The sequence below is a fragment of the Camelina sativa genome, chromosome 16 (assembly GCF_030686135.1).
Source record: "Camelina sativa cultivar CO46 ecotype springtype chromosome 16, ASM3068613v1".
Lineage (NCBI taxonomy): Eukaryota > Viridiplantae > Streptophyta > Magnoliopsida > Brassicales > Brassicaceae > Camelina > Camelina sativa.
The window spans coordinates 10,325,145-10,352,947 of record NC_141895.1 but is presented as its reverse complement, the minus strand read 5'-3'; the positions used below and the strand labels follow the sequence as shown (position 1 = coordinate 10,352,947).

Here is a 27,803-nt window from a genome sequence, read left to right as displayed (position 1 = left end):
GATTACATGCATAATGGCCAAGAATCATGTTAACCAATATATATCTCTCATTCTTTTCAAGATTTGACAACAAAAACAATATTATATGAGAAAGATTTATGTTCTTGCCGAGAAGTTTTTTTGCGTGTTTATTTATCTTTGTATAATTATTAAAAAATATAATTTATATATCAAAGTATTAATTATTTGTAATTCAGTTAATTTAGTCATTTTACTTATATTTAATGTAGTTTTCACAAACACAAAAATATGGTGTAGTTTTCAAAATTTATAATTTTTCATTTTAAAGGAAAAAGAAAATAACAATGAAAAAGAAATGTAAATACTTTTAAAGAAAGGGAAATAAGAAAGGAAAAATGTAAATCCTGTCTTTCATATATAGATGGCATGTTCTTTTGTTGATCGCTCGGTTAGCGACAACCATTGTGCAAAACGACAATAGACGTAGGAGCTGTCAAAACAATACGACAACTAAGGACAGTATTTTTTGAAATTGAATGTAAAATTAATTCAAACTCAAATGACTGTTTTACAATTGCTGCGGACTGTTATAGAAATACGTAGAGCTACTTGAGCAGATATTTATCCGATAAGACATAAGGTTGTCGTGTGGCAAACCAAAGGGGCAGTGTAACGCCCCGACCCTAAAATACCTTACCAAATTAAACTTTGTCCTAACTTAAGGCAATTAATTTTTCACTTGTTCATTCGACACTATGCGCATTTGGTTAAGTAAAGCATGCCACAAATAAGCATAAATGTGCAATTCAAATTTCAAGATGAGGTTCTAGTACAACGAAATTCATGCCAATAAGCTATTACATCGTTTTAAAATACTAGACTAGAAATCAAACTACCCAAAACCATCATCCTTTTCCTTCTTTTGCCTTTGTCACGCACGCTAGTCAGCCACATAGGTTTAGATCCTTGGATCTTTCCTTTCCTCCATCCAAAAAGGAGGCGTAGGAAAACTAATTTGCTTAGTGGAGCGGTCATCCCGTCTCACTAGGCTCAGTTCAATAATCTCAAATCTGAAATAGGGTATATTCCAATCAAGTCATGCAAGTAAAATAAACACATAGAATAGTGGTCCAAATCGCTGAGACCAACCATCAAATTATTGCAATAAAAACCATTAACCATGACAAGCAAGCAAACAAGACTAAAGAAACCGCAGGTCAAGAGAACGACCATAGAACTCAGCCACATTCACACACTCACCTTTGTTTTTCGATCCTTGGTGCTAATTCTCAGCTATCTCTCATCCCACTCGTTCAATCCCTAATCTGAACCCGTGATACCACACAGACACATTGGTCATCGTTACCATCCGATGATAAACCGTTAATACTATCGATGGAATAGGTTGGAGGGTCACTTACCAATCTCTATCTCGACTATGACTCTCGGATTATCGACCATGGCTCTTAGGAAACTTGGTCTATGCTCGATGGATCTCTCTCTCTCTAGCGGCGGCTAACGGATTTCTAATGTGGTGCTCTCTCAAGAGCCTTAGGGTTGTCAATCTTTTTAGAGGGTCGACTACACCGCCTTGGACTTCCCCACAATGATAAGCCTTATCACGCCCTAAGTTCCTTATTCTTTCTCAACTATCCTTATCCCACATGGATTGCCTTTTCCGCAAGTTTCCATTTTTCTCGAGCTTCCATAATCGTGAGTCGGTCTAATTCCTTCACAAGGATTCCGAGTTCAGGGCCATCCATCGGCCCATAGTCATAACCGCATTATTGTTGGCCTATCAGCCTGGTCCATCGTTCACCAATAACTTTTGTACCATCCAACAGTCCGTGGTTCCGACAGTCCTTGTCCAAATCTTACTTCAGTGTCTACTCTCACTGGTCACTTCACTATTTCCTTTTCATTTGGATTCCTTTTCTCCAATTCAAACATCTGTTCACAACTGTCATTTCAGTAGTCTCGAACTTTCCATTTCTATTTCTTGGTACATTTGGATTCCCATGGACTAACTAGTCTGTCGTTCTTCGTGGACGGTACATCGTTCATCGGGACCATCGTTCCCTGTGAACGGTACAATCATCCCTCGTAGACGTACTATTCTTGGACCGCCGCACGTACCGCGTGCATAGCGTGTCCGATGCCCCGGTACCATCAGGTTACCCAAAGACGCTCGTTACAGGAAACCCCTTATCATATGTAAAATTGACTTTTTTTTTTATGGATGTAAATCGATTGTAGACATTTGTATCTATGAGCTTGACCAAACGTAGAGCTGGGAGGGGAGGTTCTCAATGACTCTGTTTGTTACGTTCATGCCATAGCTGATAGATAGTGGCTTGGAAAGTGTACCGTATGGTGAAGAGACGGATACAGTCACAACGGGTGTTGTTGATGACAGCGAGGAGGTGAGACTATTTCAGAGAGAAATCTGCTCCAAGCAGTCTTACCGTAAGAGTGAACCAGACTTCTGCAGCGTAGTGGCAGGTGAAGAAAAGATGGATCCTTGTCTCCTCTTCACCATAGAAAAGGTAGTTAGGATGGTGTGATGGGTTCATTTCTGCCGGCGGTCCCCTGTCGATAATCTATTTTGAACTGCCAACCAAGTTAAGAAAGCAAATTTAGGCGAAGCATTCGCAAACCAGACTCCATGATATCAGTTTGTTGAAAACAAAGGACATTAATGAAGGTGTCACTGGAAAATATGGAGTTCTCGCTATAAAAAGTACAGGCGTGATGCAGCGACGGAGGAGTCGCCACAATAACCAGCGATAACAAAATTAATACATGTTTATAATCTCTAAAACTATCAGCGATTGATTTCTTATAAAATTATGTTGTCCGTTCAGCTCTTCCTGCTTTAATTTTTAGTCACAGTCGCTGGGATAGCGATCAAACAAAGAACATGCCCTAGTCGCTTAAATAATTCGGAGTTTTTTGGATCCAGAGTTGAGCAAAATCTAAGGCGTTTAAGTTTTTAAAAAGATGAGTGAGTCGATCATGATAATAGAAGGAATGAACTGTCCGAAAAAGCGATGGATATATCGTCGATAGCAACGTTAGCATTTGTGGTTTGGTTAAGCTCGCCATCGAACTCTTGTGGCCGTTGTTGTGTTCATCGTGGTCTTCATGGAAAGAAGAACTGGAGCTGGTGATTATAATCTTTGCAGCACCGTTTTTGTATTCAGCATGTATCGTGGTGAGGTCTTTTACGTTCCAGTTCCAGATCCGAAAACACAGAACTCGGGTGATTGGTCTCACTTAGTCGGAATTGGGATGGTATCAGTGTGCGGCATGTCATACTACGGTCACACCATAGAATTGTGTATCTATGAATTCTCGTTGGTGGCTGGGTTATTGGCCGCCGTGCTACTCTCTTGTCCGCCAGTTGGTGTCCATGTTCAACAGGTTATCTACGCCGATTTTGTATTATTTTTGGTTGTGTATTTAAGTTACCAGCGACCTTTTTGGATCGCTTGTGTTTTCGTAGCGGCCTCGATCCTTCTCAATACTCTTCTTTTCCAAGGAATTCTTCGTCTTGATCATCATCTCAAACCCTCGGAGGAGGAGGACAAGTCTCATTATCTCAACGTTTAGGGATTTATTTTGCTTTGTTTTAACTTTTAATGTTTCTTATATCATCTAGCTACTGTGAATATAAAACAACATCCTTGTTTTTCGTGTCAGTTTATTTTTTCATTTATTTTTCCTAGTTAAACATTTATTTGGCTATACATGTTAAACGTAATCAACTTAATAAGTATACTATGAACGGGTAAATTAAATCTAATATCAACAATAATTGAAGTTTAAAGACGTTTCTTCAACATAATTGATACCATAGCTATATTTTCTCCCATATAAATAAACAACGGCTGTACTATCGTTCATCCATCAAAACCAAGCTTGATAAAGATACATATTAGAAGTTTTATTCCCTAGTGCAATATCTCATCATGTCTATCAAAAATGTTGTTTTTCTTCTTGCAGCCATATGCGTTGTGGTCTCCGTAAATGCTCAAATACCACAGTTTCCGGCTCCGTTTCCTTTCCCATTTCCATTTCAACCAATTCCAGGATTACCTTATATAACAAAATGTTGGTCAGTAGTGATGGATATTCCTGGATGCGCTACAGAGATTGCTCAATCGATATTCACTGGAAAGTTCAGTAACATAGGTCCTGCTTGTTGCAAAGCATTTTTGGATGCGGAAGCCAATTGCATGCCGAAAATTCCATTTAATCAGTTTTTCCTCCTATGCTAAAAGAACAATGTTTAAGAACTGCTAGTGATGGTGCAGCCCCTCCTACTCCAAAATAGAGTTTAGAATTTTTTTTTTTTCAACCTAACATTAATTAAAATAGAACTCCACTACAAAAAAACATGGTTTTTACGACTAAAGTTGGCGACTACATATGTAGTCGTTATTTTTGGCGAATATCTAACGACTATTGGGCGACTATTTTACGACCATAAATATTTGGTCGTACATTAGTCGCCTTTTTATGACTACATATAGTAGTCGGTATATTAGTCGTAATTTAGCGACTATTTTATGACTATATTGCATATCAGAAAAAATAGTCACCAGTTTAGCAACTATTTTATGACTATATCGCATACCGGAACAAGTAGTCACTAAATAGTCGTCAATTTAGTGACTAATATGTGATTCAGGGTAAAGATCGCTAAAAAGTCGCATATCAGTCGCTATTTAGGAAAATTTAAAAAAATTAAAATTTAGCCTCAAACCCTTAACCAAACTCCAAAACTTAAATCATAAACTCTAAATTTTAAACTTTGAATTTTTAATCTTAGATATTAATTCATAAACCATACAACCAAAACATAAACATTATTATATATACGTAAACCAAACTTTAGAACTTATAAGAAAATATATCCCAAATCTTAAATCTTAACCCTAAACCCTATACCCCAAAGCATTAACCAAACTCCAAAACCTAAATCATAAACTCTAAATCTTGAATTTTGAATTCTGGATCATAAAAATTAATCTATAAACCATAAAACCAATATTTAAAACCGTTTACATATTTTTTTACGAAAAGTAATTTTAAAAAAACCTACTAACTTATAAATTTAAATTATATATATATATATTAAAACTAAATTTTCTAGTTCCATATTTCTAAAACTTAAATCCCAAACCATTATAAACTCTAAATCTTGAACTTTATACTCATACTTCAGAATTAAATAATCTAAAATTTACATTGAAAGATTTATAATATAGAGGGGAAATGAAATTTGAGGCCAATTGGAGGAAAATGAAATATGGGCCTACAATTCTTCAAAGCCTTACTCTTTCCCTCTTCAAAGATTTATAAAGATTTGTGCTTCTTCTTCTGCCGTAATTCATCTCTCTCTCTCTTTGAAATTCACACTTTGAAATTCCGACTATGAGCGAGCATGTTGCTGGTGGGTTCGAGATTGGCGATGATTGGATCTGGCCTTTCTAAGAAGGCGACAACTGAAAAGCAGTACAGCTGGTCTCCTGTTCCCCATTGGCCGATTAGCTCGATTTCGTAAGAAGGACGAGTACGCCGAACGTGTTGGTGTCGTTGCTTGGATTTAGTTAGCCGCCGAGGTAATTAGCCCTTCTCTCACAGTTATTTTGATTTTCAAATTCATAAAACCCTAATTTGAACGGGGTTTTTTTTTTTTTTTTGTTTGTAAATTATATCTGTGTAAGTTATGGAATTGACAAGAAACACAGAGATGGATAATAAGAAGACTATGATTGTATCACTTCACTTTCAGCTTGCGGTGAGAAACGATGGGGAGCTGTGTGAGTTGGTTGGTGATGTGAAGATTTCTAATGGAGGTGTTGTTGGGTTGTTGTTCTTATTCTCGTTCTCTCTTCGTTTCGTTTTCTTTCGTTTCTAATTGTAAGTCTTCTTTGGTTCATTATACATTTCTTTGTTCTGATGTTTGTGAGATCGTGTTAAACCCAATCGTTTCCCAGTTCTATTGTAGTTTGTAGAAACTCACTTTGATTTTGTCGATGAAATCTAACCTATTGTATGATATCGTTGAGTTTCATGATCTTCTCTTCCGTTGGTTTTCAATCATTTGTCATAGATGTTCCTGCCTTGCTTCAATTTCCACCTGTATTGCTCAAAGGTGCCTCTTTTTTTTATGTATTGTTTTGTTTAGTTTTATTTGCCTTGTATTTGTAGGAGAAATGGCTGAAACCAAGGTAGTGGTTCCAGAGTCTGTCTTGAAAAAGATCAAGAGGCAAGAGGAATGGGCTCTGGCCAAGAAAGAGGAAACTGTTGCTGCCAAGAAGAAGAGTGTTGAGACCCGTAAGCTTATCTTCAAGAGAGCTGAGCAGTATGCCAAAGAGTACGCTGAGAAGGTAAAAGAGACATGCTTTTGTTGGTTTTGGAAGTAATTAAGTAATTAAAGGAGACTCTGCCGTTTGTTTGCTTCAGGTCAATCTTTAACATTCATCACAAAAGCAAAAGACTTCCTATATGGGGAAAGCAAAGCAAGCTCCATTTCCCTCGTTTCAAGCTCAGCCATTAACCCTTGATATTTTTAATTATGTTTTTAGTTTGATTTTGTAATACATTTTTTTGTTATATCATGGTTTCATAATAATAAATATAGTATTTTTTATTTTTAATATCAATTCATTCCAAAAACAAACAGTTATTTTAATATATATATATATATATATATTAAAATAGTATATATATAATGCTGTATAAATACAATATTGTTTAAATACATAATTGTCAATCACTCGTTAATTAGTCACTACATTATGACTATTTTGCGTAGTCGTAAAATAGTCGTAGCTCAGTCGTTAAATTTAGTGACTATATTAAGACTACGTTTACGACTATGCAAAATAGTCGTAATGTAGTCGCTATTTGGTGACTAATTTTACGACTATGCAAAATAGTCGTAATGTAGTCGCTATTTGGCGACTAATTTTACGACTATTTATTTTAGCGACTCTCGATTTACGACTACTGGTTTTGGTCGCTATTTAGTCGTAACACACCGATTAGCGACTAAATAGTGACTAATAGTGCAATCGTTATTTGCATGTTTTCTTGTAGTGCTCCTAGAATTGTTGCCCAAACTGGAGGGAAGATGTTTACATAATTCGTTTCCGACAATAGCAATCTAGAAGAACGAGCTAAACAACCAGCCTTCGCATTGGACGTTCGTGGGATTTTGGAGAGGGTGAAAAAAGGCAAGGAAGCACTAAGCACCCGGAACTCGTCAAGAAGTGTAGAGAAGGTCGGCCACTCCTACGGGGCTTGCACCATTGATAATAACTCTGCAGAATCCGTCTCGAACCTCTGACAATCAATGCCTCTGGAAATGATACACTCCATCGCCCATAATAATACTTCCAACTCCGAATGAAGTGGGGACGCACTGCGGCGTTGACATCTGGCACCCAAAACTAAAGTTTGATTCTCACCATCACCACACCACCAACCTAAACCTAAACATGGTTCTGTAGATTTCCACGAACCATCAACTTGACAACGAATTATCATTTCCGGAGTATGCAAAGGTTCCGTCAAACCGGGCCCAACCCTTACGGCTATTTGGGCTTCCTCCCACCATGGTTTAGAATTTTATAATCTGTCAATTTTTTTATTTTACAAAAAAAAAATTTAATAGTTAAGCTAATTCAACATGTTCAACTCCAAAAAAAAAAATATACAACGATACTATTATAGCATTTGAGAAGTTTTTTTTTTAACCGTTGTTTCAGTTATCCTTCAGTTGACATGAATAGCACCGTTCAAGTGTACCATATCTCATCGAACATGGAGTTTAGTATAAATTTTATCTTGCAATGATTTAGAATTTGAAATTGTTTTCATAAATCCTTTAGAAATGTCGATCGACACCATGTTGGTTGAGTGTTGGTCGACACCAACCTAGTGTCGGTCGACACCAGTGACGCGTTAGCGTCGGTCGACACCGACTTAGTGTCGGTCCACACCAGACTTGACCGAGTCTTGTTTTCCTGGTTTGTTGTGTTGTTTGTGTTTTGGTTGTTGGCTTTAATAATAGAATCTCAGTTGCTTGTGTGTATAGCCCAGTAGATGGGAGGATGGCCTCACTGAGTGTTTATTAAATACTCATGCATCTCAATTTGTGTTTGCGGTGCAGGTAAAGGCAAGTGTGAACGTGGAATCAAGGCGATGAGGAGGAGGATGATGTAGGGTCTCATTTGTGTGTTGTTGGTTATTTATGGTTATGTGTTGGAACCTTGGTGAGAGTTATGATAGGTTGTTGGATAGAATGGTTAGGAATGTTATTGTATTAAGGATATGTTGGTTTGGTATAGTTTGTACGTTTCCGCTGTGTAAGAATGGTTATGGCTGGTTTAAATGATGTTTTGTAGTTTGGGTTGATTTAATTAAGTAGTATGGATGCTTAATTATATATATAGTATTTTTAAAAAAAAGGGTCGGGTCGTTTCAATATCCCACATTGAAAGTTGAGTAGGATCTTAACTGGTATATATTAGATTGTGGGCTTCCAACTCAAGGCTTCCAACTCAAAACCAATTGACTATAAGTGGAGAGGCTCATATCTTATATATACCAGTTAAGATCCTACTCAACTTCCAATGTGGGATATTGTATCCCTAATATGCCCCCTCGAGATGATGGTTCTTCTAAGCATCAATCTCGGTATGTTTGGGCATGAATCGGCGGGCCAACTATTAGGCAGGGCCGATTGTGGATTGGGTTGAGCATGTGCGGACCGGGCTCTGATACCATATTAGATTATGGGCTTCCAACTCAAAACCAATTGGCTATGAGTGGAAAGGCCATATCTTATATATACCAGTTAAGATCATACTCAACTTCTAATGTGGGATATTGTATCCATAATAGTGGTAAACTTACAGAAACACACCAAAGTTAGAACGTTTAGTGGGATAGTGTAGTGATTTTAGTTATTCACCGGGTCTTGAAAAGCATGAGTATATTAATAATGAAGCTCGATCAGACTTTTGACTTGTTTAACAAGTATGTGTTTTCGTGGGTGGGTACATACATTAGGTTATTGTACTTTAGAGTTTAAATAACTGTTTAACATTCAGCGTTGTACATGTTCAGGTAACCATCTTGCCATCTTGGTGGCAGCACAGTATCCACGTGAACTCCAGACAATAAAGGGAATTGCTGATCTGAAGGAAGCCTTGGAGAAACTCGGATCAATTCCGAGTAGCAATATTATGGTAAGAGACAGACTTTGTATCTGTAATTAGCATCAATCATGTGGGAACGGTTTAGTCTTGTTAATATATGAATGATTTTTGTATGTATAAACGTTGCAGGCAGTAGAAATACTGTGGACACCACAAGACGAGAATGATGTTTTGTCAGAAAAGGAACTACTTGAAGATTACCCACTTTTGAAGCCTTTAATTTCTACTAGTTAAGAAGCGTGAGAGACACCTTGAAGGATGCAAAACTCCCTTGTATTCATGTAATTCGTTGAAACCTTGAAAGGAATTAATACCGAAGCAAGGAAATTAAGAAAACACTCTTACTTATTATAATAAACTTCAAAATCTTTTTTCGAAGGAAAAAGATAGAAAGTACTTTCTTTGTACGACTCCAACTTTACAAGCATAAAACCCTGGAAACAAATAACATGGATTCAGTACTCCAACTTAAAGGTAAAGCCAACACGACCAAATTAAAGTTCAAAATGAAAGATTATGAACCGGTTTTAATAGATTAATTCTTAGCTATTCCGGTTTGAATAAGGGCCTTCGGTTGTATTTCATCTCCCCAAATCAAATCACATATATATGGTCAATTCTCAATACTTTCTAATTAATGTCATAATGTCGTATAGTAGAGGGGATTTGGACTCTACTTAAGTTTTAGAATCTGCTAATTAAACTGGAGATAAAAACGAAAATGCTAATTAAATTACCTAATAAAAGCCCGCTAACGTTTCAAAACCATAGTACCAATGCTCATTTCTTCCCCTATAAATATAAGTAAGGAGGTTAGTATTGTTCATCATTCAAAAACATACTCGAGAAAGAATCATTTTTACCAATATTATATTTGAATCTTCCTATTTCCTTGATCATGGCTATCAAAAACGTGATTTTTCTTGTAGCGGTTGCATGCATTGTTGTTTCGGTAAATGCTCAGCTACCATTTCTATTCCAACCGAGTCCTGGTATACCAGGATTTTCTGATAGAACAAAATGTTGGTCAACGTTGATGGATATTCCTGGATGCATTGCTGAGATTTCTCAATCGATAATTACTGGAAAGTTTGGTAGCATAGGTCCAGCTTGCTGCAAAACATTTTTAGGAGTCGAAGCCAATTGCATCCCAAAATTTCCGATTAATCCATTTTTCCCTCCTATATTGAAGGAACAATGCTCAAGAATTGTCGGCGCTGTTCCTCCTACCACAAAGTAGAATTATTAAAATAGTTTTATGTTTTAAACCATTTATTCGTTTTAGTTTTAGTTGAACAATCAAATTGATTATATGATATTATATGCAATATAACGATGTTTTTTTTAAATTATTAAATGATATATTCAGTCACTCTTCAAGAATGAAGAGTACAAAATCATACTCTACGATTTTGTCAAGCCTCATTATCTAAGCTGCGTGAAAGTTATTTTGAAGCCACTAAAGAACACTTCTAAAAAAAAAAAAACTCAATTCACAGCCACAACTAAAACTGCCAACAGGTCTTAGTTTTAATGTGAATGGTTTAAGTAAGGGAACAAGCCAGATAGTTAAAGCCGTCTAGCTGAACTGAAATGTATCATAAGCCCACCCAAGCTGAGCCGTAAAGGCATTTACAATTTCAGTTGCAAACATGGGTACGAAGGAGTCTGTTCTATGATTCTATCAATAGGAAGCTATACTTCCCAGTGTACTAGACTTAGAATCAATTAATAGTTCACCTTTGATACTAATGCTAACAACATATGGGCAAGAAAATCTCACCCCCTAGTGAAAACTTCCAAAAGTTCATCAAGTGTGTGGAACTTTTTGAAACCAAATCTGAATAAGCGGTTTATTGGTTGCTAAATTTAGAAAACGGCTACGCAAGATCTAATACATGAGTCGTTTCATTCCATATAATAAGCAAAGATCGTTCATCATTGAAAAACGTATGGAGCATTAAACATTAAACATATATTTGGCGATACACGTTAAAACATAAAATTTATCAACTTAAGTACACTATCACACCAGTGAAGTGATTTTAGTGCAGTGGCAGGAGGTAAGTCCATTTGTAGAAGGCACAATCACACCAGGGATCGAGTCCCGCTTCCTACGAATGTAGGAATTTGGCTAATGGGCCGGCCAGTTGTGGCCCAATGGTTGACAAAAAAAAAAAAGTACACTATGAACGGCTAAATTAAATCTAATATCAATTGTAGTTAAAATTCAAAGACGTTTCGTCAACCTAATTAATACGGTAACTTTATTTCTTCCCATATAAATAAACATCTGCTGTATTATCGTTCATCCATCAAAACCAAGCTTGATAAAGAAACATATCTGAAGGGTATTTTTTGTTCCCTAGTGCAATATCTCATCATGTCTATCAAAAATGTTGTTTTTCTTCTGGCAGCCATATGCGTTGTGGTCTCGGTAAATGCTCAACTACCACAGTTTCCAGCTCTGTTTCCTTTTCCATTTCCATTTCAACCAATTCCAGGTGTGTCAGGATTACTTGATATAACAAAATGTTGGTCAGTAGTGATGGATATTCCTGGATGCGTTACAGAGATTGCTCAATCGATATTCACTGGAAAATTTGGTAACATAGGTCTTGCTTGTTGCAAAGCATTCTTGGATGCGGAAGCCAATTGCATGCCAAAAATTCCATTTAATCCGTTTTTTCCTCCTATGCTAAAAGAAAAATGTTCAAGAATTGCGGGTGCTGGTGCATCTCCTCCTACTCCAAAATAGAGTTTAGATTTTATAATCTATAGCTTTTTACTTTTCAAAACTTTTATAAGAATTTAGCTAATTCAACATGTTCAACTCCCAAAAAAAAATACAATGATATTATAATAGTATTTGAGAAGTTTTATCTTTTTTTAACAGTTGTTTAGTTATCCTTTAGTAGACATGAATACACAAACAATTTTCTTATGAAAACTATCGTAGAACCCAAACTTTGATCTCAACCATTGTTCCCCATCACATCAAAAGAGAGAAAGCCGACGGAAAAAGAAAACCGTAGTGCTTCCTTTTTAAAATGTTTAATTAATTACTTAATTAATTTGATTCGGTTTTAGATTAGGTTTACTTTAGTTTAGTGCTTTGTTAGTTAGTTAAAAACAGAACAGTACTAAACAAAAGTTACAAAACCAATGTTTGTAGGTAATTAGATGAAAATTCTTATTCTATGGAGAAATATATTTTGAACTATGGATTAAAAGAGATATACATGTTAAAAAATATTCTTACGGAGACATCTAATTTGAGTCAAAGTTTGAGCTCTATATTACTTATTACTTGATAATGTATAGTGTTATGAGAGAAATAGGTCGTCAACCTGAATTTTGACTTATTACTGTTGGACGAAAATGTACACTATATTAAAACTTTCAAAATGAAAAAAAGACATAAAGTCATGTTAGAATTAAACCAACACCCTTAATCTTCTACTAGATTTATATTTTTTTGTTATTAATGTGAAAACTGTTGAATATAATCATATTTATTCAATATTAAAAATATAAATCTATATAGATGTTACATTTATTTTATTAAGCGATATCTATTTTATACAATTTTTTAATTTTCACAATTGATTTAATCGTCGATTTGGTTTGGTTTGGTTTTGGGAAACCATTGAACCGGGTTACTTAAGTGGGATTTCGATGACATAAGGGTTTTGAGAGTATTTTGTGTCGCCGTTTGTTGTTTTTGAGAGAGAAAGAGGAGAAAACAGTTTCTAAAGGTTCTTGTGAGGGTTTGTGAGATTTCAAGGTGTTTTTGGTGAGATCTTGTTGTGGGAGTGAAGATCCAGGGCTAGGAACGTGTTAGAAGGTTGCTGGGAGTGTAGGATTTGTTGTTGTTGGTCTAAATTTTCCTGCAAAGAGGTGAGTGCATGACCATGGCTAGTCTAAGTCTTTGATTTCTTGTTCTTGCTTGTTTGTTGTTGTTTTGTGTGTTTTTCTTGCTGGAATGGGTTGCTACCGGTTCCTATGGACGTATATGGCTTGGGTTTTGAGTATTGAGCGATTTGGAGGAGGTTGGGAGCGAGATTCGACTCTCGGCTTCGAGCGGATCGCGGTTGCAGAGGGAGTGTCGATCGACACCAAGTGGTGTCGGTTGACACCAGCAAATCAGGCATCGATCGACACTGTGGGGTAGTGTCGGTCGACACCAAGGCCAGTGTCGGTCGACACTCGGCTGGTGTCGGTCGACACCTCCCTTCCAGCGAGATGATGTTTGTTTTCCTTGTTTGTATGACTTGCTTGTTGATTGTTTGGAACTTTGGAATCACTGTTGCTTGTGTGTATAGCCCAGTAGATGAGAGGATTGTCTCACTGAGTGTTTATCAAATACTCATGCATCTTAATTTGTGTTTGTGGTGCAGGTAAAGGCAAAGTGTGATCGTGGAATCAAGGCAATGAAGAGGAGGATGTTCTAGGGACTCGATTGGTTGTTGTCTGGCATAGTTAGGTTGCTAGAGTTGGGTCTTTAGAACTTGCTAGGTTGCCGGTTCTTTGTTTCATGTTGTTTGACATTGGAATGGTTATGTTGGATATTGGTTATTCTATTATTGAGTATTATTGGATATTGGTATTTGTTATTCCGCTATTGTTTGTGATTGTGGTTAGGTGGCTAGTGGCTATGAGACCATTAGTTGTAGTTTATTTATTTATTATTATTATTTTATTATTATTTATTATTTAAAAAAGAACGGGACAAGTCGTTTCAATTATATTATAATATAATTAAACATAATAATATACCTCAACTTTTAAAACATGAAATTATAATGTAACACCAAGAATTGAATAACCTCTTGATTTAAAAACCTTTAAATTTTTGTGTTTGTTTTTTTAAAATTTTTTTATTTTCTTTATCCTAATAATTGTAAATTTTGAAAGTAATAGTTGTTCCATTGAATATATGATAACTCTACTTTTCCCCTATTTTTAGTCTTTTACAAATATTTACATAATTATCATATGTTATGATAGAAAAATGAAAAATCTAGTCCTTTTATATTTATGTAATATCCATTCATATTTTAATTTGATATATTTTTTTGGTTGTATTTATTTTTTTCGTTTTGTTTTTGGTTTATATTTTAGTTTAAATTATTGTAAATTATTGTTTTTAATAATAATAAAAAATTACAAAAATGAGTTAATTAATTGATTTATTAACTTTATATTTTATGTTACTTTGATGATTTAGATTAATTTGTTAGAAATGAAAATAAGTAGTAATGAGGTGGAGGAAAAAGAAGAGATAAATATCAATAATATATATATATATATATATATATATATGTGTGTGTGTATTTTCTCTTACATTTCCTTGTAAAATGTACCATTTAATTTATTTAGAAAATACTTAGGTTCACTCCCTTCCCTCTCAACCAATCAGAATATTCTATCTAATATTTTATTTTAAAAAATAAGTCATTAAATTAAAAAACAAAACAAATTAAGGAAACAAATTCTGTATACTTTTATTTAAGGAAAATTAAATATTGGTTTGGCTTAAAGATTATAGTTAAACAAGGTTATATATCGGTTTGAGTTTATAAATGAGAATTAGGGTTTAGGTTTTACAATTAAAACGAAACTGTATGTCGGTTTGGGTTTACAAATGAGGTGGTTAGAGTTTAGATTTTACAATTAGAACAAAATTATATGTCGGTTTGCGTTTACAAATGAGGTGGTTAGGGTTTAGACTCTACAATTAGAACGAAATTATATGTCGGTTTGGTTTTACAAATGAGATGGTTAGGGTTTAGATTTTACAATTAGAATGAAATTATATGTCGGTTTGGGTTCACAAATGAGATGGTTAGGGTTTAGATTTTTATAACTAGAACGAAATTATATGTCGGTTTGGGTTTGCAAATGAGATGGTTAGGGTTTAGATTTTACAATTAGAATGAAATTATATATAAGTTTGAGTTTATAAATAAGATGGTTAGGGTTTAAGTTTTATAATTAGAATGAAATAATATATCGGTTTGAGTTTATAAAAGAACGGTTTAAGTTTTTAATTTTATAATAATGTATACAGATTTTATTTTTTTTTTATTTTTAAAGAGGTGAATGAAGAGGTTCACCCAAATATTGTTCAATTTATTTTGATCATCTCTTAGAAGAAACTCTCTCGTACACCATTACGAAGGCACCAATTGTGAACATTTTTTCCGATGCTGATAGAGTTGTTGCTTACTTCTTTGAGATAGTTCTACACAAGGGACTTTTTATGTCATTTTTAATTTATCTCCATTGTTTAATCTAATAAAGAGCATGGAGGTGATTTCCTTGAGCCACCTTCTTTGATATCCTTTGCTCACTATTCTGACCTTGAAGACGACAAAAGATGACAAGCTTTTTGCGCCTACTCTTTCAGTCTTGAGGCAAGATTGAAGAACAGCCAATTAACCCTAAACTTTCTCTCCCAAGCTCGAATATCGAGGCGCCGCTACCCCCAAAATTCTCCGACGCCGGTGGGGCTCTTGCTCGCCGGCGTCGAGGTATCTCGACTTTAGCTTCCGTTTTTTGCTTTCTTTGCTTCCTTAATTTTCTTGCTCAATCTATTTTTCCCCTTTTGAGTCTCCTTTTTCAATCTACGAAAACCCGCTTTAAGCAATCAGATCCAGTCATAGGCTCGCGCAACACCGAATACAGAGGTCAGAGGAGATTGACAAACTCCTCTCTCTGTAACCCCGACTCAGCCTCACTGCCAGTGGACATCAAGTCCCCTTGTCTTTCTAGTTATCGATCTGGAATGGTAATTGTCTCTACAATACTTTCTATCCCAACATCACCCGAGCCTTGGCAGGCAGAGACGGAGGCGGCGGTTGGTGAGAAAACCTTCAGAGAAGTGATTTTTCTCCGTTACTGGACTACCGCTTTGAATGCAAGTCACCCCCTGAGCTTGACAGATCTGTATTTGCTTTCACCGGAGAGGCAGAAGTTCTTTTCAATCTCCCCGGTCAGCCGCTGTGCGCATCAATTATCGCGGTCATTCACATCAACCTCACTTTGGTGGATGAGCACTAAATATGATATCGGCCTGATAGCTTTACAAAAGATCTTGCCCAACCTCCAAAAGCACAAGTTCTCTCTTTCTAACCCCTTGTTATTCTATCGACTTTGCCTAGCTTCTTTGGCTATCCTCTATGTTCAAAGACTGCATCAGAGAACCCATTTAGCTAAGTTGTTTTGGATGTAAAAAGGGTTTGTTTGAACTATGGTATTTTCTCAGCTTGTGAAATTGTCTGCTGGATCCCAAAACTGGATTTATCAAGGTTTACTTAAATCCCAACAACCATCCTCTTTTCTGAAGCTCAGGTCTGTTGTTTCCTTGTCCGTGTCTTGCCGATTAAAAACTTTGTGTGGAATTCTTGATCACGATATTCATGGCAGAGAGGATCCACCTGTTTTGTTGCGGCGTTACACTTTTGTTTTCCACCTGTTAGTAGCTTCATTGGTGAGCCTTACTGCTCCTAGTACCCTTCAACCATCCTCTCGTCCGAAGCCAAGGTCTGTTTTTTTTATCTATCAGTGTCTCATCGACTATATAATCTGTGTTGAATTCTTGATCACCATTTTCATGGCAGATAGGATCCACCTATTATGTTACGGCTCCACACTTTTTACTTGCGTATCCTGGTATTAGCTTCAATTGTGAACCTTTCATCTCCTAAGTTTTTGAAGTCCCTTGGTGTTTTAGTTCTGATTCAAATTACCGAGGCTGTGATTATGGTCTTAGATTTTTCTATACCATCAAGCACCCCCCCCCCCCACGACAATTCTAGCCACCTACTTCTAGCACCACCTTATCCCCCCAAATCCCTGCCATGGCACTGCTTCTGCTAGTGCTCCTCACTCCGATGAGTTCTTTGGCTTTGTTTCTTCTACCAACAGCACAATATCTTTTGACCCTGACCTACTTGTCATTTCTCGACTTCATCGACAATGTCCAATTTTGCAACCTTGATCCCGCATGTCTTCAACTGCTCTTTAGCACTTGTTTCATAACTATCATGGATTCTTGCTTTATGCTTTCTTTATCTTTGTTTATGCTTATGACTTTGGGGAAAGTCTATATTTCTAACCTCTTAAATTTTGGATACTTTATCCCCTCCTTGTAATGTTTTTATTTGAATGAATAAAATCATCCGTTTGTTCAAAAAAAAAAAAAAAAAAAAAACTCTTCCAATCTTGAGATTTATAATACACATTTAAATAGATCTATCAGATCTTGAATCATTATCGGTAAAAGATTATTACTCTAATCTTTCTCGGGCACCCATCTTTTACCATAAAATATCACAATTATAGTTCTCTAATTTTTTTTTTTTAAATCGATACCATTGATATATATATATATATGTATATATAAGAAGAGTATCATTACATCAGTCCGAGCTGCAGAAATAAGTAAAGTACGACATTGTACAAAAGAAAGAGATTGCTGGATTAGCCTGGTTGGAATTTTGTAAACCAATGGTGGAGATATGTATCCTGAATATCCCTTCAGTGATTCGATGAGAGGATGTTCTTGTTGTCTTGTGTATCCTTGCATTCCTCTTCCATCCATATTGTATAAAGTAAGGCTTGGAACAATAGCTTGCATATTACATTAAGTTTCCTATTTGTGGTAGGATTTTTAATCCAAGTGAGAGAACCTAAGAAAGTTGTTGAGGACGGTGGCCAAGGTGAGTAAAGAAATCAAGCCATAGAGCTTTGGAGTAGGAGCACTGGAAGAACAGGTGGCCCCTTGACTCGTCCCTTGTAAGACAGAGAAGGCAAGAAGTCGGTACCTGCAAGTTCCAACGGCTCATGCGGTCCCTTGTAGTGAGTCTGTCAGACACTGTAAGCCAAATCAGAAAAGCCATTTTTGGTATCCTTTCCTTGAACCAAATATGTGAGTGCCAGTTGACTTTAGGGCCTGAAGGATGAAGATGATTCCAAGTTCTCGACGAAGAGAAAGTACCTTGCGACTGGTCTGAGGCAAGTCTCCAACTGAAGTTGTCATTTCCTTCTGCCGCTGATGGTGAGGTGTGATCCTCTAGACAGCTTCGCAGGAGTTGAACACGAGAGTTTCTGCCTCTTGGAAGAAGCCACTGACCATTCGATGCAGCCTTATAAACTCGTGCTAAGTTACCAATGCTGGTAATTCGAGGTCCACCATCTCCAATAACCTCAATTAGTGGACCTAAGCCTGTCCAGTTATCATGTCAGAATAAAGTATCTAAAATTTGCTGTTGGAGTGCTACGATTATTAAACTTTTGGTGTTACTGATGATCCGACTGGTAACCACCGATTCAGTTTTGTTTTCTTTCTATCAAAATAAGTGCCAAAGTCCAAAATTTGTTTTTCTTTCCACACGAAAATTATATATTTGACTCACTTCAAATGTCGATACTTGTAAACCGGTTTGAGGCATAACCGACTCCAAGCAAAAACAACCATAATCTCTAATTTACTACTTTATCCTAAACAATCACAGGAAAAAAAATCTCCCTCCAAATATATATTTTCTCCACAGTGTCTTTTTTTTTTTTATCGTCTTCTTCCCCCAAATGTTCACCACATAAACCCTAGCGATCGATTTCCACCATCATCCTTCAATTCGATCATGGCGACCTTACTTGAATTAACTCCGCTTCAATGGAATCAACCTCTTCCATCATCATACATGCAAAAGCCTCGTAATCGCAGCAGTGTTCTTCTCTACTCCAAACCTCAACGGAGATCAAACTCGATTCGTTTCCAAATCTCCGTCAAATACAAACAGTCGACGAGTTCGGACTCAGATTCGAGATCCGGTTCGAATCCGTTTGAACAGATCGTGGTTCAGGTCAAGAAAGCTTTAGATTCTTTGAAGAAACCAGCTATAGCTGCGGTTTTGCTTGGTTTGCTTTTGTTCTATGATCCTAATACGGCTTTAGCTGCGTCTGGTGGTAGAATTGGTGGTAACTCTTTCTCCTCGAGGTCTCGGAGCTCTTCTTCGCAATCGTATTCTGTGCCGAGAACATCGAATCCGAGCTTTTCGTATTCCGCTCGGACCGCTCCGTACTATGGTCCGTCACCGTTCGGTGGGGGTTTTATGGGTCCGGCGGTTGGTTTTGGGTTTGGTGGGTTTTCGAGCTTTTCTTTGATTCTGGTTGGTTTCGCTGCGTTTGTTTTGGTCTCTGGGTTTCTCTCAGATCGGTCACAGGATGATAGCATTTTAACTGATACTCAGAAAACTAGCGTCATTAAGCTACAGGTGAATCATTTATCCTTAGAAGTTACGATTTCTCTCTATAGCTCTTGTATATTCTTCTATGAATGCTATTTATTCGTTGGTATAGCTGAACTATGAGGTAGATTGAGAATGTGCTCTTATAGAACTATAGAAGTTACTATGTCTCCATACCTTTGTTATATTCTCTGAATGCTATTTATTCATTGGTATAGCTAACCATATGGTAAGAAATCATGAGAATGAGAATGTGCTCCTATAGAACTATAAGTTTTAATTTCTTTGTTATAAAATATATGAATGTTATTTGTTGCTATAGCCACATACGGTAAGAAGATGAGATTGAGGATTTGCTTCTGTCTTAGGTGGGGTTGTTGGGTTTGGGGAGGACACTACAACAAGATTTTAATCGTCTTGCTGAAAGTGCAGATACATCCACACCAGAGGGTCTGAGCTATGTTTTAACCGGTAACTTATTCTGCGATTTATCTTGTCTGTTTTACTCCATTATATGTGAACAATGTTTAAGACGTTTCCTTTTGTTTCTAGAATGCAGATTTTGTAGGTGTTTTTTTCGCAGCTTTAATCTTATTTACTTGTGGCGCTATCTTGTTTTTGTGTATTGCTGCCGAATTTGTTCTTGAACTCTGATGAAATGAAAACCTAGGAGATAGATTCATCAATTAGAAATAGCTCGTTTAAAGCTAATTTGGCTTTAGCAAAATATTTGGAATTTATTATTTTTTGGTTTTGTGATATACTGACCTGAATAACATATTGCTTGCATACCAAAACGGCGAAACCTTTATTTCAGGATTCAGGTTCAGTATTGTGTTCTCAGTTAAGATAGTTTTAGGAATTACGAATCGTTCTAACCTGCTTGGTTTTGCATCATTGATGCTTCTCTTTTCACTTGTAATCTGTGTGGTTCTGCTGTATTTCATGCAACTCGGTTTTCTGTGTTTTACAGAGGCAACGCTGGCGTTGCTGAGGCACCCTGACTATTGCATCTCCTGTTATTCATCAGTAAGTCTACTGAGTCTTTCCGGAGTGATGTGCATGCTCTTGTATTCACCATATTATCCTGGTTCATTCATTACATGGGCTAGTAATTCTAGGATCATTCAGTGATCAGTCATAGATTCAAAAGAGAACCTAAGTCCTAACCACTTTGTCTGTATCATGTACTTTCAGGTGGATGTGAAGCCGAGTATAGAAAAGGGAGAAAAGCGATTTAATCAACTCTCAATTGAAGAACGGGGAAAATTTGATGAAGAGACACTTGTAAACGTGAATAGCATAAAGAGACAAAGCTCAAAGATTCGGAAAGCTAGCGGTTTCAGCAATGAATATATTGTGGTAAACTTATTCAAACTCTGAGTTGAACATTTAGTGGGATAGGGAAACACAGTGAAACCGAGTCTAGAAGGCTATTCCCCAAAAAGATAGTGCATGTGTTTTCTTACAATATTTTAGGTTGTTGCACTTTGGTTTGGTAATTGTTTGACCGGAAGTTTTGTAACATGTTCAGGTAACCATCTTGGTGGCTGCAGAGGGTATACATAAACTGCCGCCAATTAATGGAACTATAGATCTGAAGGAAGCCTTACAGAAACTCGGGTCGATACCAAGAAACAAAATGATGGTAAGAGATTTTGTATCCGTAAGTTGTCTTACTCATGGGAAAGGTTTAGTAATGAATGAAAGATGTAAAACCAAAATGTTGCAGGCAGTAGAAGTACTGTGGACACCGCAGAACGAGGCTGACGCTTTGTCAGAAAGGGAACTACTTGAAGATTACCCACTTTTGAGGCCTTTGTAAAATTTCCTCGTAAAACCAAATAGAACCAATCTCTTGTTAGATGTTACTCTCTGTAAAGTGTAAACACACCATCTATGACCGGTTACAGAAACAGGCAATGAAGGCAATTAAGAATCTAAGCGACAGAGTTCATAATCACTCTCGGCTTTTGTAAAGTCAAATCTAAACATCTTGTATAAAGACTATAATCTACCTAAGCCAAATCTATATATTTGTCACATTTAGACTGCTATTTTTCCTATTTTTAACTATAATGAGATGAAACAAAATACATCCCACATAATCTATTGGTTAAAGTCTTAAAGAATTCATAATAATACTCAACATATAAAGGTCATGTTCGGTTCGTAGTCGCTGCGATACATTTAAGCGACTCAAAATTACACGTTAAAACAAACAAGAAAAACGGTGGAGATTAAAAAAGGTGTCGCAGCGACTATTTTGGCCTTGTTCGGAAGCATGTCGCAGCGACAGCAGCTGGCGACTGAATTTTTTTTTTTTTTCTTTTCCTTACATGCTAGTTTTGTAATTATGAGTATTTTAAGGATTATAATTATAATTTAGAAAATACCAACAAAAATATAAGACTTTTACGCCGGAGAAAAAGACATAAGTTACAGATCTGAAAATCTCTTGGTGGCTTTTAAAATCTAGCGACGGTGTCGCTGTTTATTCCAGCGATTCCAAAATCTTCAAAATCAAATTGCGCGACAGAAATTAAAGGGAGATTAAAAGCAGATGAAGAGCAGATGAAGGAGAAATAAAGACAAAAATTCTGTCTCCAGTCGCTGTTGCTGCGACCCTCTCCCGAACATGGCTTTTCTCCGGTGTTACCGGTGTCGCTGAAAAATAGAACGACAGTAAAACTTATAAAAAAGAGTAGCTGCGACTACTTTATAAAATTGTTGTTGTTGGTCTCCACAAGCTTGCATATCTAGTTACGTGTATTTTTATGTCGCTGATCGCCAAAGCAGCGACCATGAAAAGAACCTGGCCAAAATCATCTCCAAAAACAAATAGGGGATATGCAAACAAATCTGTAAATGTGAGGACATGTCGTAATTACACCATCTAAAGCATTTACATATCCAATCATAAAAAAAAAAAAGGAGACAATTAAATAAACTCGATAAGTACTTTCTAAAAAGGTAGCTTATATTTGCACCAAGCCGGACATGTATATTCTCCGAGGCAAGAAACATGCACGCAACATATTTATTACGTTATCGAACCAAGACCACCATTTAACCCAAACCAATAAGGAAAAACAAAAAACTTCAAATTTCACAACAAAAGAAAAAAAAAAAAAAAAAAAGACTTTTTTCAAAATTCAGATCTCAAGGCAAGGATGATCGAAACGGTATTGACGAGCAAAACTCTCATCGGATTCATCTCCGATACAAAACCATTCGAATCAATCACCGACGACTATTTCCGGATTCTAGATCTAGACGAAAGCGGAACATTGTCTCCATCGGAGCTCCGGAAAGGTCTGAACCACGTGGTGGCTGTTGAATCCGAAGTCGCGTCCGGGGAAGAGACGGATCACGTGTACAACGCGATATTCGAGAGGTTTGGTGAAGATCTGGTTCCGGAGAAGTTTAGGGATTTGGTTGCGGAGATACTGACGGCGATGGCGAGAGGAATCGGAAACTCGCCGGTAGTTATGGTTGTGCACAACGACGGGTTGATTATGAAAGCTGTTCATCATGAATCTGAACAACAACAAGGCAAGTGATGTTGATGTTGATGATGAGAATTTTATTTGGGTCCTGATTTGATTTTTTTTTTTTTATTTATTAAATATAATTTGGTGGTTTATGTAATGTGTTTTTGATTTTGAATTAATTCGAACTTTTAAACAATTTGTTGATTGTTTAAAGATAACATTGTAATTTCTTCGGAAAATCGTTTTGCATTTCTGAGTTTTTTTTTTTTTAAATTGGATTAGCATCTTTTGTTGGTCTTGTTATTGAATCCATCTCCAAAATTATTGGTTTTTGTTTTCGTCACAGGTACCGAGTGGAATGAATCAAAATAATAGTTTCTATGTGGCTATTAGTGTGTTAGATTCATTTTGGTTAAAACCACATTTTTAAACCAAAACTACATGTGGAAACAAGACACTTGTCATAGTCACCTTTCATAACGAAGTCTTATTACATTTGAGGACAGCTTTCCTTTGTCAATTGTTGATTCCATATTCTAACACGAAAAATGCCAATATAACCAAAAAATGTGACTGACACCTACTTAGGCATCATGAAAACCCTAGTTTAAGTCGATCGACATTCGCTAGAGTCCTCAATCCGTCCTCATATTGGTGTGGATTGTCACCCGCCAAGCATCATTTTCTCAAAGCTCCAAGTCAAATCTCCTCCTCTAGCCGCACCAAGCTCAACCAAGGTTCACACATAAGTCTTACAAGGCCACAAGAACCACGAAATAACGGAAAGAAGCAAAGAAATTTATCACACAATTCATAGAACACAAAATCAGAGAATCTCAAGCTTAGATAAGCTATGGTCATGCACTTACCTCTTTCAAAGGAAGTTTCTAACCAAATAATGACGAAAATTTACCGAAACCACAAAGTTGGTTCGCATATGTTACATAATTGCAATCTATTTTTGTTTAAGTTAAATAGAAAACATTCGCATATGTTACATAATTGCAATCTATTTTTGTTTAAGTTAAATAGAAAACATTGTTTTCATTTATTTATATTAATATTTCAATGGATCCATTTGCAAGTATTTTTTAAAAACTACTAAACATATATTTTTATAAGAATGAATTTTTGTAAAGGATTATTGAACTAAAGGTTTATGGAATTTTTTCCAAAATTAAAGTTTTAAATTTTTAATAAAGTCATTTAGTTTGTCTCATCTCTTTATTATAAATATTTATTTATTTTTTCCACTCATAATTATATTTTATTTTACAAAAAAATAGATAAGTAACCATCATCTTGTGCAGAGAAAAATAAAGTAGTAAGTACATTCAAGAATGGATTAACTATATATATAATTGTCAAAATGTTTTACGACTTTAGGATTTTTTAATATAAAATATGTTTTTTATATAAAACAATAGTAGTTTGTATTATATATTCATTAACAATTCCCCCTCTATGAAACTAGATATATTCATTTTTATTAATGTATATTATAAGTGAGTTATAAATAAAATGTGTGATAAGTTTCTATTTAGTTATAATATAATTTGAGATTGATTGGTAATCTTCTTATTGATTGACTGAATAGTAATATGTCTAAAAGAAATAAGGTTATTATTTTGATAAATTTTGATTTATTATTGATTTTGGAAATATAAATATGTAAACATGTTCATTTATATAAATATGTTTGAGTTATGTTAAAAAATAAATAATAATAATTAAATGAATTCAAATATTTAATTGGAATGATTTAGCATTATGTCATTTTAAGAGTGGTCCTCAATTATTATTTTTAATATTTTTGAAATATATAATGTTTATAATATTTACTCATGTTTTTAGCATTTAAAACAAAAATGAAAGAAATTTAAATTGATAAAACAATGAAATCTAAAACCAAAACATAGAGTTTAAAATTATCAAATAAATAATTTTATATTTCTTTTAAATTAACACTTAACAGTATATGGTGATGTCATATGTCATCATATAAACATTTACAGAAATAAATATATTTAAATATATAATTATGTGGGAATAAACATAAGAAAATGCTTCAAATGTATAATTGTAGGCAACTAATAATTATATAATATTGAAATAAAAAAACAGAACTACATAAAATATGTGTTTTAAGTACATTAAATAATGTTTTAAAAGTACATATATCTATCATATGTTTATAGCATTAATTATTATTTATTTAATCGTAAAGATTTGTATCTATGCATATTTTGATTGTAAATTTTCTCAAAATAATTCAGTGAGATATGTGTAAGTTATACCAATGACAAAATCGGTAAATATTGTAGTCAAAGGGTAACCCACTAATTAAATGGACTGAAAAGCTCATTGAAAACGACAGGTCAACATGAAATTTCTGTTAATCAAATGTAAAAATACATTTCTCAATTAATATATAAGAAATTTTTAAAATATTTATTATTAAATAACTTAATAAATATAGTTGTCAAAAAAAACTTAATAAATATATATATTGAAAAAATCTTGGAATAAATAATTTATTAAAATGAATTGGTTCACGATATCACGGAGGTAAAATACCTAGTCTGCTTAGTTACAAAATAAAGTTCTATATCTAAACTTTAAATAGAAAGTAAGTAGTTGAGACCACATGTTAGTGAAAAGAAAAAAACCAAAATAAAGATGCATTCCAACAAGTCTTGTAGTTTTATTTTTTGGTATAAAGGCTAAAAGAGTGGCTGATTGTACACGTTGTGCACAAAGATTGAGACGGACAAGTGAGATAACAAAGTTTTTGAGTCACTTTGCGTCATATTTGCTCCTCTTTTTTTGTTTTGTTGGAGTAGTATTTAATGAGTTTGAAGACGTCCAACCGTCTAAGGACATCTGTACTCGAGTAACGGTGATCATTTCTCAAAAAAATAAATAAAAATTACTTTTTTAACAAATTTAATTTTTTATTTATTTTTTTAATATTTAAACTACATAATAAATGACATCTGTCTCATTTGTTGTGAGAAATACCGTTTCTCAAGTTTCTTCCTGAAGTATCGATTCTTTTTCTTTTTTCTTCTCTCTTCTTTTTATTTTTTTTTTAATGAGAATATTTGGAAGAAAATCTCCCACTAAAGATGGTCTAAACCTTTCATTGAAATGTTGCTCGCTACTGAGAGTATTTTGTCATCACCAAGACGAATTGACTACTTTGAAGCATTCGTTGAATATATTTTTATAAAGAATACCAGTGGAAGTCTTATTGAGAGGGAAGAAGTTTCACTAATACATATGGAGGTAAAGTTCAAACACCAACGCTTGTGCATGTTGGTCTGCTTCTAAATATTTTTATTGGGGCTGATATAAAATTTATATATGGCTTTCGATATAGTTTTTGGACATGATTTCAGAAGGTAATAAGAATTTCAAAGTTGCAAAAGAGCATAGCTTGCTCTTTCTCCGGAGCCCGTTCCATTTGAAGAAGCATACCTATACTTGTGTATGTTGGTTTTTGCGGGTGGCTATAAGGTGCGAATATGAGATTGCCTCTTTGATTTCATTGGTTTAGAGAAGCGGCTCTCTCATTCTATGAGTTTTATCCCCTATCATACTCTCTAAGTGTTATCCCTTCATTCATTGCCTTGTTGGTTTTGAGTTTTAACTCTGCCTTTACATTTGAAGACATTATCTTAGGTATTCATGTTTGTAAAGGTGAAATTATTAAAAGGGTCCAAAAAAACAGCTCAAAACTGACAGGCATATCCGTCGGTTTGCCGTAAGAAATTTCTTTAACCGACAACAAAATGATGGATTCGTCGGAAACGGAGATTCTAAAAAATCTTCGTTATTACTGATGGATTAACAACAAAATTTCTATTTTTTATTAAATAAATAAATAAAAATTTTAAGAAATAAAAAAATATTATCTAACGATTAATTTCAAAATTATTTATTAAAATTTCATTAACATTCAAATTCAGAAAATTAAAATAATTAATGATTTTTTTTAAATACAAGGTATTTTCTAAATTCATTTATGCTTTTTCCCGTAATGATTTAAAAATCAGTAAATAAAATTTATTTTATATGCCTAGCAATGAATAAATAAATTAAACAAACCAAAATAAGTAAAATCCAATGTCAAAATTATTTTTATAATCTCTTATATATTATAAAAGATTATAAAACAATTGAGGGAGAACAACTTCTAGAGAAAGAACAATTGGGGCATCTTCAGCTCCCAAATTTATGTCTTGAAAAGCGCGCCGAATGTTATCCGCTATGATGAGAAGGATTAAGTATGGTCGAATTGAAAAAAAGAAAATAGAAAAATTGCAAGGAATTAGTGATGGATTTTGTGGTGACCCCCAAGACCTTTATAGATCCAAATCTGGGGGGTTAGAAGAGATTTTAGCGCACAAAGGTTTGTGGATCGCTTCGTGGAGATAACTGCCGGAACGCGAAGAAAGAGAACCATGAAACCCACATCTCATGTGAAATATTTAAGGGGATTAATAACCGTTGCCGGAGTGGCGAGGACAAATCGGAGAAGAAATTGAGTAACTGCTCTAATCGCACTTTTTGTGGCCATCAGAGCACACACTTTACTTCTCTCTTTAAATAATAATAATAATAATAATAAAATATGATATTTAGTTTTTACTGTATTAATTATTTATATTTGGATTTAAAGTTGTAACAAATTTAGCTAAATTAAAGGGAGAAAAAATACGTGATTTTTTTTTTTTTTTTTTTTTTTTGTAAAATGGCTTTCTATTTAAAAACTGAAAGAAGAAAAAATTACAAAAGTCCAGCTAACTTTAGTGTTTTTTAACAGGCCTAGGCCCAGTAAGCAAAAAACAACA

At 35.0% G+C, this 27,803-nt stretch overlaps 4 protein-coding genes, 2 long non-coding RNA genes and 2 pseudogenes across 7 annotated transcripts; all 8 read left to right on the top strand.

Moving 5' to 3' along the window:
- The first annotated feature begins 3,932 nt into the window (after positions 1-3,932).
- On the top strand, positions 3,933-4,297 carry LOC109129568 (uncharacterized; annotated as a pseudogene).
- Positions 4,298-5,260: 963 nt separating this feature from the next.
- Positions 5,261-6,629, top strand: LOC104750272 (uncharacterized). Of its 2 annotated transcripts, none has more exons than XR_015583830.1 (4): positions 5,261-5,588; positions 5,694-5,889; positions 6,181-6,359; positions 6,436-6,629. It is a non-coding gene; the product is annotated as an uncharacterized LOC104750272 (long non-coding RNA). The 2 variants fall into 2 exon arrangements; XR_015583829.1 differs by having other exon boundaries at positions 5,335-5,588; positions 5,762-5,889.
- A 2,016-nt stretch (positions 6,630-8,645) lies between these two features.
- Positions 8,646-8,757, top strand: LOC109129569 (uncharacterized; annotated as a pseudogene).
- Positions 8,758-10,086: 1,329 nt separating this feature from the next.
- Positions 10,087-10,437, top strand: LOC109129475 (uncharacterized). Its single transcript, XM_019237739.2, has one exon. The coding sequence runs from the start codon at positions 10,096-10,098 to the stop codon at positions 10,435-10,437; it is 342 nt and encodes a 113-aa protein (XP_019093284.1). The 5' UTR covers positions 10,087-10,095.
- A 1,103-nt stretch (positions 10,438-11,540) lies between these two features.
- Positions 11,541-12,023, top strand: LOC109129476 (uncharacterized). The gene has a single exon (XM_019237741.2). It carries the CDS (start codon positions 11,581-11,583, stop codon positions 11,953-11,955), a length of 375 nt encoding a protein of 124 aa, XP_019093286.1. The 5' UTR covers positions 11,541-11,580; the 3' UTR covers positions 11,956-12,023.
- A 5,818-nt stretch (positions 12,024-17,841) lies between these two features.
- LOC104750273 (FLUCTUATING-LIGHT-ACCLIMATION protein 1, chloroplastic) lies at positions 17,842-21,416 on the top strand. The gene is made up of 6 exons (XM_010472044.3): positions 17,842-19,480; positions 19,822-19,924; positions 20,427-20,482; positions 20,651-20,815; positions 20,988-21,101; positions 21,186-21,416. Exons 1-6 carry the CDS (start codon positions 18,848-18,850, stop codon positions 21,276-21,278), a joined length of 1,164 nt encoding a protein of 387 aa, XP_010470346.1. The 5' UTR covers positions 17,842-18,847; the 3' UTR covers positions 21,279-21,416.
- Positions 21,417-21,773: 357 nt separating this feature from the next.
- On the top strand, positions 21,774-23,220 carry LOC104750274 (uncharacterized). The gene has a single exon (XM_010472045.3). The coding sequence runs from the start codon at positions 22,627-22,629 to the stop codon at positions 23,014-23,016; it is 390 nt and encodes a 129-aa protein (XP_010470347.2). The 5' UTR covers positions 21,774-22,626; the 3' UTR covers positions 23,017-23,220.
- Positions 23,221-26,061: 2,841 nt separating this feature from the next.
- LOC147925414 (uncharacterized) lies at positions 26,062-26,742 on the top strand. The gene is made up of 2 exons (XR_015584008.1): positions 26,062-26,235; positions 26,330-26,742. It is a non-coding gene; the product is annotated as an uncharacterized LOC147925414 (long non-coding RNA).
- Positions 26,743-27,803: the final 1,061 nt, after the last annotated feature.

Excerpts from the sequence above, each read along its gene's own strand:
- LOC109129475 (XM_019237739.2), top strand. The coding sequence starts at position 10,096 with ATGGCTATCAAAAACGTGATTTTTCTTGTAGCGGTTGCATGCATTGTT.
- LOC104750274 (XM_010472045.3), top strand. The coding sequence starts at position 22,627 with ATGATCGAAACGGTATTGACGAGCAAAACTCTCATCGGATTCATCTCC.
- LOC104750273 (XM_010472044.3), top strand. The coding sequence starts at position 18,848 with ATGGCGACCTTACTTGAATTAACTCCGCTTCAATGGAATCAACCTCTT. Across the intron at positions 19,925-20,426 it reads TCTGAGCTATGTTTTAACCG|AGGCAACGCTGGCGTTGCTG; the intron begins GTAACTTATTCT and ends TGTGTTTTACAG. Across the intron at positions 20,483-20,650 it reads GCATCTCCTGTTATTCATCA|GTGGATGTGAAGCCGAGTAT; the intron begins GTAAGTCTACTG and ends ATGTACTTTCAG.
- LOC109129476 (XM_019237741.2), top strand. The coding sequence starts at position 11,581 with ATGTCTATCAAAAATGTTGTTTTTCTTCTGGCAGCCATATGCGTTGTG.